This window comes from Astatotilapia calliptera, chromosome 5 (assembly GCF_900246225.1).
Source record: "Astatotilapia calliptera chromosome 5, fAstCal1.2, whole genome shotgun sequence".
NCBI lineage: Eukaryota > Metazoa > Chordata > Actinopteri > Cichliformes > Cichlidae > Astatotilapia > Astatotilapia calliptera.
This window is the reverse complement of record NC_039306.1, coordinates 20,165,635-20,183,450: the sequence shown is the minus strand read 5'-3', so window position 1 is coordinate 20,183,450 and position 17,816 is coordinate 20,165,635. Positions and strand designations below refer to the sequence as shown.

General features: G+C 38.8%; 1 protein-coding gene across 1 annotated transcript; it reads right to left on the bottom strand.

The window, feature by feature from the left end:
• Nucleotides 1-1,372: 1,372 nt before the first annotated feature.
• On the bottom strand, nucleotides 1,373-17,570 carry LOC113022484 (S-adenosylhomocysteine hydrolase-like protein 1). Its single transcript, XM_026167931.1, has 17 exons — nucleotides 16,665-17,570; nucleotides 13,533-13,644; nucleotides 13,104-13,247; nucleotides 11,028-11,128; nucleotides 10,588-10,690; nucleotides 9,656-9,750; nucleotides 9,189-9,295; nucleotides 8,987-9,103; nucleotides 6,637-6,700; nucleotides 6,409-6,497; nucleotides 6,085-6,155; nucleotides 5,610-5,704; nucleotides 5,357-5,455; nucleotides 5,015-5,083; nucleotides 4,606-4,684; nucleotides 4,321-4,441; nucleotides 1,373-4,164 (listed from the first exon to the last, which is right to left on the bottom strand). The coding sequence occupies exons 1-17, from the start codon at nucleotides 16,842-16,844 to the stop codon at nucleotides 4,158-4,160; spliced, it is 1,653 nt and encodes a 550-aa protein (XP_026023716.1). The 5' UTR covers nucleotides 16,845-17,570; the 3' UTR covers nucleotides 1,373-4,157.
• Between the last annotated feature and the right edge of the window lie 246 nt (nucleotides 17,571-17,816).

Sequence of the window (17,816 nt, the reverse complement as noted above, 5' to 3'; positions counted from 1 at the left end):
TCTTCTACGTGATGGATAAACATCTAAAGATGTTTAAAATCCTCCAAAACAGTTATAATTAAAGAAAATATAGAATTCGCATTTATTGTAAATTATGGATGAAGTTGTGGTCAGATGTTTGCATTCACTTATCACGGTGCATGCATGTGATGGTAATTTTTTTGTTTTAAATTATTTATTTAAACTGGGGGGGGGAGATAGCTTCTAGAAGGGACTTCCCAAAGCCCCGAGCTCAATCCTGTTTCCTGGCTCTTGCTAACTTAAGAGCTAGGAAACCAACCAATTTAAATGAAGTCTACATTTCTGCCAAGAGTGGTAAAATATTCAGCCAGAATTATGTCAGAAGCTTGTTTATATCTGCCGAAAGCGTCTGGTCGAAGTGCAACTTACTAAGGGACGATAATATTTTGACCCTGTGTGGATTAGAGAAAATCCCAAGCTTGTGCTACCAGTTTTTGTAAAGCCATTAAAGATGTATTCTCTACAATCATAGGCTTGTTCACAGGATATCATTAAAAGCCCCAAATTGCTGCGTCATTCATGCCCATGAGTAGATGTAAATTTCTAATCACAACTCTAACCATCATAATTACATTATTTTTCAATGGTAAATGGACTAGTTCTTATTCTGCGTTTATTCAGCACTTTACATAACTAGTTCACCCATTCATACAAGCACTTTTTTCCCTATGCTCTTTCTAGGTAAGTGCTTCCTGTCCAACATGCACACACGTTTATACTTTAATGGATGCATCAGAAGTAACTTGGGCTTAGTATCTTGCTCAGGGATGTTTGGTATGCAGGCTGGACCAACCTTGCAATTAGAAATGACCTGCTCTCCCACCTGGCATAGTCACCCCAGTTATACATATGCCCAAAAAAGATTATGCTGAGTGAAATGAACACAAAAAAAATTATTGTTCCATTTGACTCGCTGTCACAGTTACCCACATATTTTTGCCTGTGGCCTTAGTAAGTGAATAAACACTCACTATGTGTTTATATGCTTCTCTGCATTTAATTATTAGTTAGTATTAATTTCTGGCTCTCCACAGCATGTTTTTGTCCCGTCTTCCTCCCCTTGTTGTTGGCCCCAAACAGTTGCAGCAGATGGTCACCCCTCCCTAAGCCTGGTTCTACTGGAGGTTTCTTCCTATTAAAAGGGAGTTTTCCTTCCCACTGTCACCAAAGTGCTTGCTCCTAGGCGGCCATAGGATTTTTGGTGTTTTCTATTTTCTTTGTAGGGTCATTACCTTACAATATAAAGCACCTTGAGACAACTGTTGTTTTGATTTGGTGCTATATAAATTAAATGGAATCAAATTGTGTAAAGCTTATTGTCTGTCTGCAGGAAAATGATGTTTCTGAGCCATTTTCAAATTTAAACTGGAGTTTATTAAAGGAGAAAGTGAAGAGAAATTTAAGCTGTATTCAGTTGACATTATGAAAACAAACTAGAAACAAAGTTGGAAAATAAGCAAACATTATAGGTACTATATAATGTAGACAACCTTGTATTCAAATGTAACAATGTACAGCTTCCAAATCACAGTGGTATACTGATTAACTTCAATTTAACAAAAGTCAAGCTGTTTGTGCCAGTAGTATAACATTCATTTGTCTCTATAACAGAGGAACAACTAGGTTAAAGTGACTGTCACTATTAGTTATAAAGCGAAGCATTTTCCGAGTGCCATTATGAAAGTAAATGTGCCATTATTACAAGAACTAACATAGAGAAGGTAAAAAATAAAAAAAACCCATCACAATAAATGTAAAAGGTAAATATCAGAATGTAAAATGCTGCTTATTCAAACTGTTTACAGTAATTATTAGCATACCTTTTATGGAATTTGTGAAACACTGATTTTTACAGAAGAAAGGCTGAGGATTCTTTGCTGCATAGCTATAACTGTATATTGCAGGGTAATAACTGCGACGGGCAATAACATGGATAAAAAGAAAAACGCACAGATGGTCCATGTGAATATAAATTACTGAGTTACAAGGCACTGTCAACTGATCAGTAACCATGGTTGTAATGCCCTTAAAGCTGTTAGTGCAAAGATGAAAAGCACTTAGCAGTAGCACACTGTAGGCTACTATTCAATAAACAACAGGCGTAACTGGGGGGGGGGGGGGGGGGGGGGGCAACCTGTTCATTTCAAATTGAAAATTACTGCACAAATGAATTACGCAGTTTCTATAAATTCAGGTTTAAGCTTAGTGCGGTGATGAAACAGGATCCTCAGTCATGTGGCGTGTTATTTTAAAATGGTAACAAGGTGTCAAACACTTGAGAGGAACAGCGGTGCTGTCAACTGTAAAGCGATACAGCACAATGAAATGTGTTGAAGTTCAACAAGATACAACTATCTGTGTAATACCTAGTTTAGACATAAAATGAGTTGCTCAACTCAGTCATCCAAAGTGCCCACTGTTTAAAAAAAATATCACATGTGAATATAACAGAGTAAAATGTGACTTTGCATTTAACAAGCCTCACAAGCGTTTACGCCTCACAGTGCGTAAGCCTTTAAAATGATCATAATCTTCTGGAAACACACATACTGTGTTGGATTAGAATAACTACAATACCACAAGATAACGGGAGGTAAAGCTAATACAACAAAGCTCATCCGTGTCTAGTCCCAGAGCATTTAGGAAATGACAGTTACTTCTCCGTTGTTAGCATTCTTTAACAGAGTCCTGAGACAAATCTAACAAGACACAGCATTATGAGAGCAGCTCATCAGACGCTGCTGTATGTACAGTATAAATGTGTTGTATGTAACAATGCTCAGCTAGCTTTACATAGCCGCCAATTTCAATTTACTCTCAACAGCTAAACCTGACAAATGACACGGATCACAGACACGATTATATCCCTCTAATTTACAGAGGTGCTGTAAATATTCAATTCAAACCAACAGATTACACATGAATACTAAGATTAGATAGTGCAGATGCATTGACATATATTTACAAATAATTAGAGATATTTGAATGCCCTGAGGTACAGATATAACTCTCACCAGACACCAAAACCTCATAAATGGACAAATTCTTTTTCAAGAAAAAAAAATAAAAAAATGGCAAGCTCTTACATTTGCTATGCTCAACAAGCGCTTATGTTTCTGTTATACCCAGTCAAGGTTAGCACTAATTGTGAGGATACTACAACAGGAGTGCATCTTGTGTATGGAACGTATAAGGTGATTAAGTGCTTTAATATCAAAGCAGGAAGAAACGTTTAAAGCAGCACAGAGCAATTTCTGACCACTGGACAGTAAAAATACTCAGAGGAACAAAACTTTGATTTACAGTCAGCTCATCAGGTTATTATGGCTCATCTGTAAGCAAACGATTGCCTACTCAGCAGATACACAGGAAAAACTGATTTGACATCCGATTAATGCCAAATCATTGGCTAGTTTAAAAGTAACATTAAGTCTCATATCGACTGGCCTTTCAACTCAGATTTGGTCCACCTACTCCTGAGAGAAGAAATTAAAAAAAACAACAACAACAACAACAACAACAACCAGGAGTTTAAATCACGTCACTTTTTTTTTTTGCAATTGTTGGCTTGTCTGTTTTTAAGGAAAAGACTGCAAACAGTTTTAAGCACAATATTGATGAGAATTCCAAAACAAGGAGCTAAAAGTGCATAAAAAGCACAGTAAGCTCCTGAGATTCCTGGGTTTGGCATTTTAAGTGACTGCTTTGCAGTACATGGAGGGAATGATTATACAAAAATAGTGCTCCGTGTGGGTTTAACATGTTTAACAACTAATATTTTTGAACAACCACAACCCTCCTCTCACAGTCATTTGGCACAATATGCTGATATACTCAACAGCTTCCAGAATGGAAACACATGCAATTAAAAAAAAAAAAAAAAAAAAAATCATATTTTCTTTTTTTTGCATGTGTTATCTCACATGAGCTGAGTGCATACGCTTCACTTTTCATAGCCAGCTTGGGTGCCATTGGTAAAGCAGCAAAACTTTCTACAGTCACTAAAATACGAGTAAAAGAGCTATGTGTCCCATGAAGGGTAAAAAATACAATACACAAATCTTTTTTTTTTTTTGCCTGGAGGTCGGGTACTAATCAGGAACCATCCACATGCTGTTGTTCTCAGGTGAGACAGACTAATACCTGTGAATAACAACAACAAAAAAAGATAATGTGAATGCAACACAATTCTTAAAAATTGTTTATGTGTTGGCAAACAACCTAGTGCAATAACAATAAGTTAATATAAGTTTCAAAATATTTCCCCATTTTAAAATTTTAAAATGTGTAAAAGTGTACCTGTAGTAATTGGGTTTAAAAGGGCCGTTCTTATTCAGACCCAGGTATTTTGCCTGCTCGTCACTAAGCTCTGTCAGGTGGGCATCAAACGTGGCCAGATGCAGACTCGCAACATATTCATCTGAAAAACAAAGACATCCTTTAATAAGAAAGAAATGGGCGCACACACAGAAGATGTGAATCTGTCAGTTCATGCACTCCATTCTTGCAGGCGTCCATAAATAATGCCTGTAGGCTTTCAACATGTAAATAATACAGGCAGTGGTTAAGTATTTAAATCCTTACCCATCTTTTTGGGAAGCAAGTAAACGTCTTGCTTGTAACGTCCCTCTGGAGCGTTGTACAGCTCGATGAGTGCCAGAGCCTGAAAACAAACATCAATAACACTGCTGAAATTTTATTGCACATTATGAATTTAATGAACAGCGCAGGATTAAATTATGAACTGCTGATTATAATGACAGAGCGCATCTATGAACAGAAACAACGTGAAGATGTTGAGTGTCCTGTGTATTATAACATATCAGGGTCAGCAAATGAGCTTATTTCCGAGGACGGCCATCTAATTACAGAAAATGGAAAAAACAACAACAAAAAAACCACACCGATTCCTATGTACTCTGCTATCTGCACCAGACATCAACAGCAAATATGGCCTAGCTTCAGCTGCTGTCAACATCCTTTTACATGTTACCTGAGTGGTGGCTGTGATGGACAACACAAAGGTAGGGACAGTGGAACAGCTGAGGTTCAGGAGACGTCCCTATTGGACAAAAAACAACACGTTATCGCAGGCTTTAAAAAGTAATTTAATCAAAGGTCTACAGCACAATTGTTACAGTCTAGCATAAGCTGAAAGTGATTTGATATGACAGCACATTAAAGAGGAGAATGGATCGGACTGGATCAACACTGTTTATTAACAAGGATGCTATCAACCTGAGATCACACGTGCATAGCTGTAACGCAGTTTAATGTTGTGTAGCTATAACTGACACAAATGCATAAGCGAAGGCACACAGACACAGGCAGTCACCTCAGCCAGGAGGATAATTCTCTTGCCATCGGGCCAGATGACATGATCCACCTGAGAGCGGACTCTCTCCCAGGTCAGCTCGGGGGTCCGTAGACTTGCCTAGTTGAGACGAGAACACAAGTAAACCTCGTTTTGTGATAATTTAAAATGACAGAATATTTATTTGATCTTTACTTATATGTTTGTTCCTGCTGGTTATAATCGTGGTATTAAATTTTAAATTCTACCATCATACTTTAAAGCACTATTTTACCACATCAATCTCAGTGTTGGAATGTCCCATGTTGCAGACAATGGATCCATTTTTCATTCTGTCCAGCTGGTCCCTGGTCACCACATTCTTATTTCCTACAGAAAGGCACAAACATATACCATCCTCATCTATTACAGGAGAAATAAACGCTCTGGAGCCCTAAGAAGCAGTGGAAAACTCCATGAACTTAAAACTTCTTATGTTATATTAAAGAAAGAAAGAAAGTGTACTTTATTGATCCCCGTGGGGAAATTCCTCTCTGCATTTAACCCATTCACTCAGTGAAGCAGTGGGCAGCCATTGGGCGCCCGGGGAACAGTGTGTAGGGATGGTACCTTGCTCAGGGGTACCTCAGGGTAGCTGTTCAGGGGAATCGAATCCCCGACCTTCCGATCATGGGGCCACCACTCTACCTACTGAGCTATCCCTGCCCCCTAAAAAGCTATAAAAATGTCAGTGTATTAAATGTAGTTACCAGTGCATGTGATGATGACATCTACTTGGCGAATGACTTCATTAAGCTTGACCACTCGGAATCCGTCCATGCTATTTATACACAAAAGAAGGAAGAGATTCTGAATTCAGCTCAGGCCTGGACAGTGACAGGCTGGAAAATCTTTTTACTGACAAGCAAATCAATTGTTGATTGGGTGTGTAGTGCATTTGAGTTAAAGCTGATCATTAGTTTTTCATATCTTTGTCAGATAATTAACACGAACAGTTTTCTGGACAGCTCGGTTTTATCTCTGCAGCTTTTTCCTGTTCATATCGCTCGATACATTCATCATGTTTTCCTCACCAGGCCTGCAGGGCACAGATGGGATCAATCTCTGTCACATAGACAATGGCTCCCAATGCTTTCAGAGCAGCACAACAACCTTTTCCAACCTGAAAAGACAAAATAATAATTCATGAATGGCAAACTACAGAAAAGAGTTTAAAGGGCATGTTTAAAATGTCTCACACATTTTCACAACAATGCGATTATGATTACTGCAGAGTGATAAACTGAAAGGAAACAACTCACCTCGCCGTAACCACATACGACCACCTGTTTGCCTCCGAACATGACATCTGTGGTTCTCTTCAAACTACAGACGTTTAAGACACAAAATTAGCACATTTTGTAGAATTGGAAAACAAAACTGCCAATCTGTAATGGTGTTTGCAAAATTATGGCACACAGTAAAATGTTATTTGGCACTGCTTGTATCAGAAGTCCCTGTAATATATCCCAAATTTCCACATTGTCACACTGGAGTCTGTGCGCTCTAGTGATCCTAAGAGCCATGTTGTCCGGGGAATTTTTGTTGCCCCAAATGGAGCAGTTTAAGTCTCTCATGAATCTGGGAGTTTGACTGACTGATTGACTCTATGTGTTCGATGATGCTGACAATGTCCCGGTCTGCTGTGCTAAAGACAGAAATGAGTGTGAAAGCAGGTCGATCCTCATTCCTACCCTGAACACATGGTCACAAGCTCTGGGTAGTGTTCAATGAGATTGATACTAGCGTCAGAACTGAGCCTCTTTCGTAGGATAATTGGGTTCAGCCTTAGAGACAGGATGGGACAGGATGTGACGTGGAATAGAGCCACTATTAACCAACATTGAAAGCAGCAATTTAAGGTAGTCCAGGAATCTGATCAGGATCCTTCCTGGGTGCCTCGTAGGTGAGGAGTTCTGGGATTATCTGTGCTTATATTGCTGCCCCCACGACTCCAATAAGCAGTAGGAAATGGACTGTTCGACGAGTTAGACCAAAAGTAGTATTAAGACTTAAAAAGATTTACAGATGTGTCCTACGGAGCTATTTTAATTATGTATTTATGGTTTCTGTGCAGAATATCATCAGTTATCAGTTTCCTTAAAAAGGTTTGATAATGCCAACATTCATGTAATAACATGTATCATGTTAAATGCATGCAATAAAAACATCCTACACACAGTCATTTATAGCAAGTTACCATGTTGGTCCCATTATATTTATATAATTCAGTTAGTCATTCATATTAGACTAAATAAGCTGTGACAGCAGGAGTGCAGTGGGTTTCTGGGTTAAGAACAATCCCTCGGCAGAGATGCAGGCATGAAAAGTGAGCCCCTCATGTTGTCTGCAGAGAAACTCCAGCCACTTCACCAATCCTTATCAGAAGTGGCTCGCTGTTCTCCACAATATTCATTATAGTGCAATAACTTTAATAAAGGAAACAAGCTGATTAGGCAAGGCACCAAAAATATGACAAATTACACCTGTCAAATAGAGGGTATTAGAAAATAAGACCTGCTTCCAATACAAGCCCACTTCAAATTAAATTAACACAGTAATGTGGAAGCCAATTTTCTCAGTTAGCCCTGGTCACTAACCGAGGAAATATCATTAGTATTTCATAATGGAACACCTGCTACTAGACAACATTGTACCTGCTGATAATTAATCCAGAGGAACAGCAATAAATTTTCGGCAGTAAGCAAAGAAAAGCACAGCAAGCACTGTTCCCATGCAGAAATGTGCACACACTGTTAAAGAACACTAGACCTTTTATGCTGCCAAATAACAGTAGGGTTATAAATGTAACTGTGCTGTCAGGCTGTTTCAGAGACTGCAGAGTCTGCAATGTTCACACTAGACAAGTTTTTACAAGGGTAACATCTCTTTAAAAATCAAGTTTAGATCTTTAACGGCAACATTCTTTGTGATAGCAGCATATGAGGCTGTCCGTCCTCCAGTAACATCAATTATGATTGTTATTAATTCATTAATAACAATCAGAAAAATAAGCATATATCACAGCATTATTCATAATGCTGTGATATATGCTTATTTTTCTTTACAACGTGGTCACGAGACCCTTTTGCAACACAAGTGATGCAGCTGAACAAAAAGATTTTCTCCATTTTATTCCTCACTCTCTTCACTCCTGTGAAAAGCTGACCCAAAAGCCAAAAGAATTACCCACAGTCCAAATCGACCATCATCCAGAGATTTAAGCACATTGTGTTTGCCCCCACTAACATGATGCTGAGATGAAAAGCAGACCATAAAGGGCCTGTTCTGCCAGATTTTCCCACTTGTAGACAAATGATAACACAACACAAAATTACCTTGCTTAGCTCCCTCTGATCTTTATATTACATTGATTCAAATATAAAGTACAAGTGTACATAGAGATGGATTTGTATAAAGAAAAGCACATATATCTAAAGGTTTTAAATAAGTTGATAAGCTGTTCTCCTTTATCACTTCTAGAAAAGTTACTAAAATTACTGGATTCCCCCTTCCCCTCCCCCCTTAAACCATGTTATTTAAGTTATCCAACAAACAAACTGTAATATTGTTTATACATGAGCAAAACATTTAAAACCCGAGCTTACTCACCCATCCAAGATGGACTCTCTGCAGCAGTACAGGTTATCAAACTTCTGCTTTGTCACAGAGTCATTTACATTCATCGCAGGCACGCACAGTTTTCCAGCTTTAGACAGCTGATACAACCTAGACAGAAACATGATGGAAACATGTTGGCTTGCAACTAAATGTGTCAAGAAAGCAAATATCCACATATACAAAAATAAATTACCTGTGAACCCCAGTGACACTCTCCTCCACAATGCCCCTGATCTTCTTGAATACGTTGGGGTATTTCTTATACATCCAGTGTGTCAAGTCTCCCCCATCATCCAGGATCTAATAAGCAGGAGGAAAAGATTCGTCATCTTCTTATCAAATCAAATCACTTTTATTGTCACATCACATGTGCAGGTACATTGGTACAGTACATGTGAGTGAAATTCTTGTGTGCGAGCTTCACAAGCAACAGAGTTGTGCAAAATACAATAATGTAAACAAGCAAAATACAAGAATGGCTACATCTGCTACATCTTATAAACAGAGCGTGGCGTTTCTCATCTTCTCTTCAGTAATTAAATATTTACAGACTGTTATTAATGAACGGGTTCTTCTTCTGGTGTTATTTGGGGCTTTTCAACATTGCTGTTTGTGCACATCATTCACATATTACACCTGGCAAAAATGTTTTCCACCAACCATATTAGGTTGCCAGCCCTCAGTGTTGATACAGCGGTCAATACACCACCAGAAGTCATCTTCAGACTCCCCCTTCCAGGCAAACACAGCCACACCTGAAACATAGCAGATGGGCGATAATATCTCAGTAGCAGTACGTCATATCAAGAAACCACTTCAATGTTGATGAGCAATTACGTTGTCTCGTTCATTTCACAGAGCAGAAACTGGATAAACTGCATGAAAGCATACATAAAGTCTTAAATAAAGACAGTGAATACAGTCAAATTCACCTCTTCGCTTGATAACTGGTATTATAGATGTAATATCTCACTCATCCCAGTGGAAACCAAAGATTTTTCATGACATAGTATTTGTTCAAATGAAATGTGTCATACTCCAAACAGATGATACCAATATGATTACTGGGTGTAAAAGCAAGTTTGAGACCAGTTTAATAGTGGCAGACATTTGTACTCTCTATGTGCCCTTCAGTTTAATGAACAGCTCAGTACAGTACGTACAGCAATAATTAACTGAGCACTAGACACCCTGTAAAAAAATAAAATCAAAATGCAGGACCACTGAGACTCCCCCAGCCTTCCCGATCATGACGAGTCTACTCTGAAGATTTAATGCACACTTTGACCATCACATAGCAACCGCAGATAAAGGGCATAAAGAGTGCTGCTAATTCACTACATGGACAGAGTTATGTGTTCCCATTAAGTCTGCAGGGATGAACTGTCATGAGTTTAACATTTACAAACCGTAACCTTGGTTTTAAAAGCCACGAGACGCTCGCACAACAGAACAAACCTTTGCTCATTAAAGATTAAAAAGAAGCCTTATCTGATGCTGTGTTCTGCTGTTATCACAATGTTGTTTGCAATCAAGCTCGCCTAGAAGACTCAACGTGGTCTATGAGCTTCTTCACCATCTCTGCTGCTTACCTGTCTCTGACAGGGCAGCAGCCACTTCATTCTGTGTGGAGTATATGTTGCATGCGGTCCAGCGGCACTGAGCTCCGAGAGCAACCAGAGTCTCAATCAGCACCTGAAAACATACAGTACAGTCACAATAAGTGTATTTTATTGTTATATAACACATGAATTTACCATGACCCACGTCTACATACATCATCTTTAACTCTTTGGGATCATCTGGCTGTTGACAGCCCATGAACACAGCCAGCTACATACATTTTAATTGAAATACAATAGATTTTCTTTTTACTCATTTAATTAAAAATAATAATAATAAGAGGAAGCACGAGCTTGTGTGAAGTAAGAAGCAGTTAAATAGTGATTTAAAGTCCTATATGACGAACAGACACAATCACAGTGCGGTCTTTGCTCAGGCGTTGAAGCTCGATGTCAGAGATGAATCTTACTGCAGTCTGGGCAGTGATGTGAGTGCAGCCCACAATCTTGGCACCTGCCAACGGTTTCTCACTCTGTGCTCTCTTCCTGAGTGAGATCAGTGCCGACATATCTGAAAACAAGATTACATAATGAAAATAGTCAGTGGGAAACACTGCAACGCAGACGATGCAGTAGAAAAAAAAATACATCCTTTTCTTTTAGCAAGCGTTACAGAATAAAACTAAACCGTTAACCGTTAAAGGCAGTTACTTTTATACAGAGCTACTGGCTATTTTTTGAAAGATGGATAAAGGGACTATTTGAAATATACAGGTTTTACTTTTCTGTCTTGGATGGAAATATGTAGTGTTATTGTTGTTTGTGTTTTGTATTTCTTAAATAAAGCAAGCCTCTAGGCCTGTGTGACCAGGGCTTAAATAACAGCAGCAGCAATAGCAGCAGCACCGAACAATCTGCTTCAGTGACGTTTTGCCAGCAAACAGACCTTTAAAATGCTGCTTTAGGTTCCAAATGTTAGTGTTGCTGAATAATGCAGAGTCTGTTTATGAATCATGTCCAGATTTTCCTTCTCTTTTTTTTCATGTTATAGGAAATACTACAGGCAGGAATCATGTTAATCTTTTATTGTCTGAAAATTATAAACAGATGAATACTGATTGATAAATTTAGTAAAGATCTTAAGTGTGAACTATAAATGTATCATGAATTTTTTTGTTTTAAATTACGATTATAAAATATTGTTGTTACATTCGTAACTGGCACATTAATAAGGCCTGCTTCTCAGCATCAAACACTTATCTGCACAGATACTTAAATCTTGTATGATAAGACTAACAAGATTTTATTCTGTATCATATCCAGACATGATTAAAACCATGTGGCTCATCTTATTAAAGCACAAGTTCTTTGTGTCTGTGAAGGTTCTCAGTCATCCAGGTCATCGTAGTCAAAGGAGCTTGCAAAGAAAAGCGTCTGGACGCTTTTCTTTGCAAGCTCCTTTGACCACAAGTTCTTTGATCCAAAGCAAGAAAGAATGGACAATGTGCTAGTAGGGCTGTGCGATATGACCAAAATCTCATATCCCGATATAAGAATTCTATCGTCCGATAACGATATAAATCACAAAAATTTCAAATTATCTGTAAATTCTGTGAATCTCGGGCAGCTCGACTTGCGTGAAGTGTTTCCAGCTGCGCGTCCTTTACCCAGAGTCGAGTGTTTTAACCGATGCATGAAACTATACATTTTTAGACATAAGTTGTAACGGCCGCCATTTTCTTTGTATTTATTACACAGCGCGCTGCGGGTTGCCTGTTCTAACGTTTGAGTCTAAGGTTTATTTTTTTAGCACCTGGCGGCTCATTTTTTAATTGTCATCCGTAAATAATCTGCTCTTTCACGTGATTCAGTTTATTTTGGAAAGTCTCAACAGGATCTTGAGCTTTATTGTGAAAGCTTTATGTGGAACATAAACAAGCGGACACGCGATGCTGTTACTGTTGCTGTTGATAACGACAACGCATAAAAACAGGCGCTTGTCCGTCAGTAGTGTGGTTATATAAAATATAAGAGAAAGAGAGAACTTTAAGAATTGAATATAGCCACTACAGTGACCATCAAAACGATGAAAATATATTGCCGTAAACAGTTTATTTTGCGACACCACGAAACAAATGATGGGGTAAAATGAAACTATAGATGTTTTTATATTGTCATCCGATATATATTGTTATATCGAACAGCCCTATGTGCTAGAGATCTTAACATCTTTTGAGATGTGATATCATGACAACTACTTTCCTTTTTACAAACAAATTAATATCACTTACAGCAGCGACAGACTGAGAAAGTTACTCACATTACTAAATAACTTCAAATAACCTTATGTTCAGGGTGAAATATTATACCCTTGAAATGTCACACTTCAGTTGTGTAAGGGGATTTATTTTTAGGCGACAGTGTTATTCATTGCTACTTAAACATTAACCTTTGATTCCTGTTTTGTTTTCCTCCACAACACTTGTAAATTTAGTAGCTGTTGCTTAAATGAAATGCTGAGATCACTTCACGCTCCTCGTGCTGACCTTGCTCTGCGATCTCAATCTCCCGCCTGCCAAATTCAGCCTGCTTGATGTTCTTGACACAGAAGTCACTGCTGCCCTTGCTGTTGACCTGAGTTTTGTCCCGTGGCGAGGTCTCATCATCAGAGCTATCCGTATATGATGCAGCTGTAAAACAGGGTTTTATTATTAACACCAACCAAACTCAAGATTCAGGAAGTTAAGCAAACATTTTTGCTGAAGGTCAAAATGAGATGAGGATGACAAAAAGAAGCATTACCACAAAACCTATAACAAAGAAATGTACGAATATTGATGTCATCAAATGGCCTAACAGACTCCTCTCATTATCTCCCTTTCCACACTGTACAGCTTAGTAAATACAACACAGTGTAAAATCTTTTGCATCTACATCACAAATGACACACACACGTGATTCTGGCTCCTTCTTACCAGAGCTGTAGCTGTCTGTGGAGGACTGGGAGATGGAGCGGGACAGGGAGCGACGGCCTGCCTTGGTGGGGAACCTGCTGAACTCCTGCTTGTCCTCCACAAACTGGATTTGCTAAAAAAAGGAAAAAAAAAAACAGAAAAAAAAAAGAGGGCAGACAATGTAAGCCACACACACACACACACACACACAGACAAGCAGTTTAATGTCTTGTGATAATTTTCTTGTGGCTCAGCTAAATGTTAATTTCTTACAGTCCTTCAGGAGCCAGAGTAGAGCTGTTTTTGTCTTTCTTGTATAGTATAATGACTTTAATAGATTTGAATGGAGCAGAATCCAAGAAAATTACTGGCAATATAAAAATCCCCCTCAAATTTGTGAGCTCATTTCAGTTTATTACCAAAAATGGATGTCTGGCTATAGCCCAGCAGACACTGCATCATCAAGACTGATGTTCCAAAATTAAGCTGCTCAAGCCATATTTTGATTTCGATGACCCCATCTGACTCGTGCTTGTGTAACGATTGTTACTATCGACTCTCAGCTTTTCTGACGTCGAAAAATTCCCTGTCGTGTTATTTGATCCCCTGCAGGGGCGTACACATGGCAGGAAAAAAGAAAAAAATAAATCACCTTATATGACCTTTTAAAACATAAACAAAGCTCTCCAGCTCTGGTTCCAGCGCAGTGTGTTAAGCCAAACGTGACATTTTGCTCACATTGTTGTGGTATTTAAGCAACTGACGTGAAATGAGTGCAAGCCTGAATTGTACCTACTGATTATTTTTCAGAACTATGAAACAGTCCTACTCCCTGTGTGTGCTGCAGGCTCTCATCTTGGGGGGGGGGGGGGGGTTTGGCCTCCAATAAAATATTTCTCTGCACGATAAGGGTTTAACCTTGTCCCTTTAAAGCAAACGGTACACAATTCTGCGAGATGAAGAAACCGGACTGGTATCTTTGTTGTGTGTACCGGTAACTAACTTCATGCCTGGACAGTTTGGGGTATTTTTGGCTTTATTTATTTTTTATTTTTTTTGCAGCAACAAGAAAACGTATGTTGACAGGGATTTTCCACTCTCAAGGTGCTCCAATGCAAACAGAGGACAGGGAGATTGCCCCACCTCAGCAGTTTCTGGAATGTGTTGGAGTATCAGACCCAAGTATCCAAGTATCAGATTTAAAGATCACCCTAGACAATAAATTATATACATGCATAACAATTAATCTGTGCTTTACTTCCACAGTTTGCCATTTGTTTTTCTTCCCACAGTTGCCAAGTGCTAGCTCTCAAGGGGTCGTCTGATTGTTGAGTCTTAACCTTACGATATAAACGCACCTTGAGGCAAATGTTTTGTGATTTGGCGCTATATAAATAAAACATGAATAGAACAACTGTAAATGAAATATTCTCATCATTCCAATTAATTATCTTGACTTGAGGTGCCCCATCCACATACCTGCTAAACACCATGGTAACAGAAGACAATGAGGAGCAGTCTTCTTGTGATTTAGGTGAAAAACACCACATAGTTCAGTAGGGTGGTGTAGGTTTCAGGGTCCCAAGGCCCAACTGAATGAAACATACTGTTTTATGTGAGCTGTTGGGGGGGGTTACCAGAATGATTGAGTACGTATTGAGTCTGTATTACTATATTTAATCAGGACTCTGTGCATGTTCCTATTATTTCCGGCCATTTGATAAACAAAATGTATTTCAGAGGAAATGAAACCTTTTTTTTTGTAGTCATGTTTTATGTAGTGGGAGGAAGACACATCCGTCTGTATATTCCCCACATGGAACCTAAAGTTAAAGGTGAAGTAAGGGCTAGATATTTAAAAAATGAATCTGAGCACATACCATTTGGCAATATTTTAAGGAAAACTTAAAACTTCTTTTTGTGTGTGCTTTCCCCCCCCCCCAAGTGTGTTACAATACTCTTCTTTGCCATCTGTGATTTAATCACACTTGTTGCTTTATTTTAAATGCCTGTCAAAGAGATTACAGTCTTTCTGATATCAGAACTCCAGGAAGCCCAGACTTAACCATTATCCCTCCAATTCCAACTGTAAATAATTAGTAAGCTTGAAACTTAAATGTCTTACACTAAATATGTAAGAATACATAAGCATTACATTTAAAATAAAAGGTCAGTAATCTCAACTGTGCTGTCATAGAGGACATGCTGATAAGTGTCCTTTATGTTCACATTTCCCAATTCTTCTTGATATCAGCTGAGCACAACTATTTTGAATTCAACAATACAAAAACTTAGGGTCAAATGTTTGGCTCCTGTTTGCAAGCTAGTGATGCTTCAGTGTAAAGATCCTCCCTAAAACAGTATGAGGATGTGAAACAGTCAAGTATAACAGGAACGTCTGCCTAATATGTTCTTGGCTGAGCATGCTGACTCTTGCATTTGACAGACTCCGAGCCCCATGTCGAGCTATATGCTTTCCAAATGCAAAAACTGTTGCATTGTGCATTGTGATTTGTCCACTTCAGTGTAACTTATATGGAGTGTGCAAACACTGTCCATTCAGCCTCAAAAGTGAAAGGCGCAGCTCTTCCTTGTTCCTGGAGTGTGTCAAATAACTTTTTGCAAGTTTTACAAGGAAAAAGTGGTTCTTTTGTTTCGCAATTTCAGGTCAGAAGCCGCTGCTGAAAGTGTGCTGAAACTGTAGTAAATTTGGGATTTGTAATATGTGAATAAAAATGCACAATTATAAAGTTTTATAGTTATTAATAGAGGTGTGAGCCATTATACACATGCAGAAAATGCTTAAGTTTCTTTGGACTTGACGTGTGACTCTTTAATTACTTAATGTGGGTTTAAACAACTTTTTAATTCTCTTGTCACACGCAATAGCAATGTGTGTGGAATGTTATTGGTGCACAAATACCTAACCCCCTGTGACATATAACTCATTAGTACCAAATATATTTTCTTAAAATCAGAAGTCTTTGAGCTCTAGTAAAATGTATTCACGTTGCAAAAAGAAGGTTAAGTCTGACAAAGAAGATACAGCACCTATAAAGTGCTGTTATCGCGCTAAAAAGAGCCTTGGAGGTTTGTTTTATTATCCAAGGGTCCTCCTCGGTGCCGTTATGCTTACACCTGGTGCAGACTTACCTTTTTAACCGGTTTGTGAGTGGGCACAGCGCTGAAGACAGTCGACAGCTCTCCCATGGTTATTTCGCTGTTTTTGCTCACGGTCATGGCTGAATATTTTTCCGCTACGTTCTCGCTCTCCTTCACCTCTTTGCTCGCTTGCTTCACCTCCAGCTTCGCCTCTCCGACCGGTTCGGACATCTCGCTGCTGGCTTATCTATCTTTACCCGGACAGAAATACAACAACCAACCGTTGAGTCTTCTCTAACGTCAGAGGCTAGCGTTATGTTATGGGTGTCCTCGAACTGCTAGCTGGTTACGTCGCAACTGCTGACGGATAAGAGGCTGTCAGATTGCGAGCACGTGAAAGCAGGCAATAAACGCAGGATTTAAGCAGGTGGTTTTGGCTAGTCGACTTTGATTTGGTTGTGAATCGTTACGTAGTCGACTTCCTAACGCAGGCGGGACGTGGTCCGTGCTGTTTCCCGGCTGGCTCTCCTGTCACCTGGCTGACCAACTTTGTGGGCGGTTACTAACAGACTGAGTGGGCGGCTCGCGTGTTAAGCTACGTTCAGGGTAACTGGGATAGCACGTAACGAACGATGAACACGTCCTTTAATTTATATTTTAATGTATATATATATTGCCCTTTTGGCCAAATTTGACATATTAGATCCCGTTATAGTATAGTACTTTCGGTTTTGTGAGATTTGGCGGACGTATGTAACTTTAACTTTACAGTTACAGTTTCCCCCACATTTTAGTCGTAGTCTAAGCAGGAAGTATGTCCCAATTCCACACTGTAAATAAACACAGTGTGTACTCATTTGTTTTGGCAGGGAGTAAAGCAGCCTTTGTACTCAGGAAATTGGACGTGTATCAGTTATACGTGGATCAAGCTATTATTTTGGAAAACCACTGGCAGAAAAAACTTAGAAAAATCTTGCCAAGAAAATACAACCATAACACGTTTTATTTATTATTTTTCCACTTCTTTTCTGTGATACTGCGAATGAAGTTATCTTATTAGCCACAACTTACTCTTTTCAAAAACAGAAAAAAATGTTTTCCAGTATGCATTACATTTGTACATTAGTATCTCAGTAATAATATGGTAGGAGTGAAGGATGGGTTTAAGGTGGGTGGGTGATTACATCAGAGGATCGGCAATGT

What these genes read in the sequence shown, in the direction of transcription:
- LOC113022484 (XM_026167931.1), bottom strand. Translation starts at nt 16,844, where the DNA reads ATGTCCGAACCGGTCGGAGAGGCGAAGCTGGAGGTGAAGCAAGCGAGC. An exon ending in CTCACAAACCGGTTAAAAAG is followed by an intron (nt 13,645 to 16,664) that starts GTAAGTCTGCAC and finishes TCCTTTTTTTAG; the next exon opens with CAAATCCAGTTTGTGGAGGA. An exon ending in GAATTATCCTCCTGGCTGAG is followed by an intron (nt 5,084 to 5,356) that starts GTGACTGCCTGT and finishes TTTGTCCAATAG; the next exon opens with GGACGTCTCCTGAACCTCAG.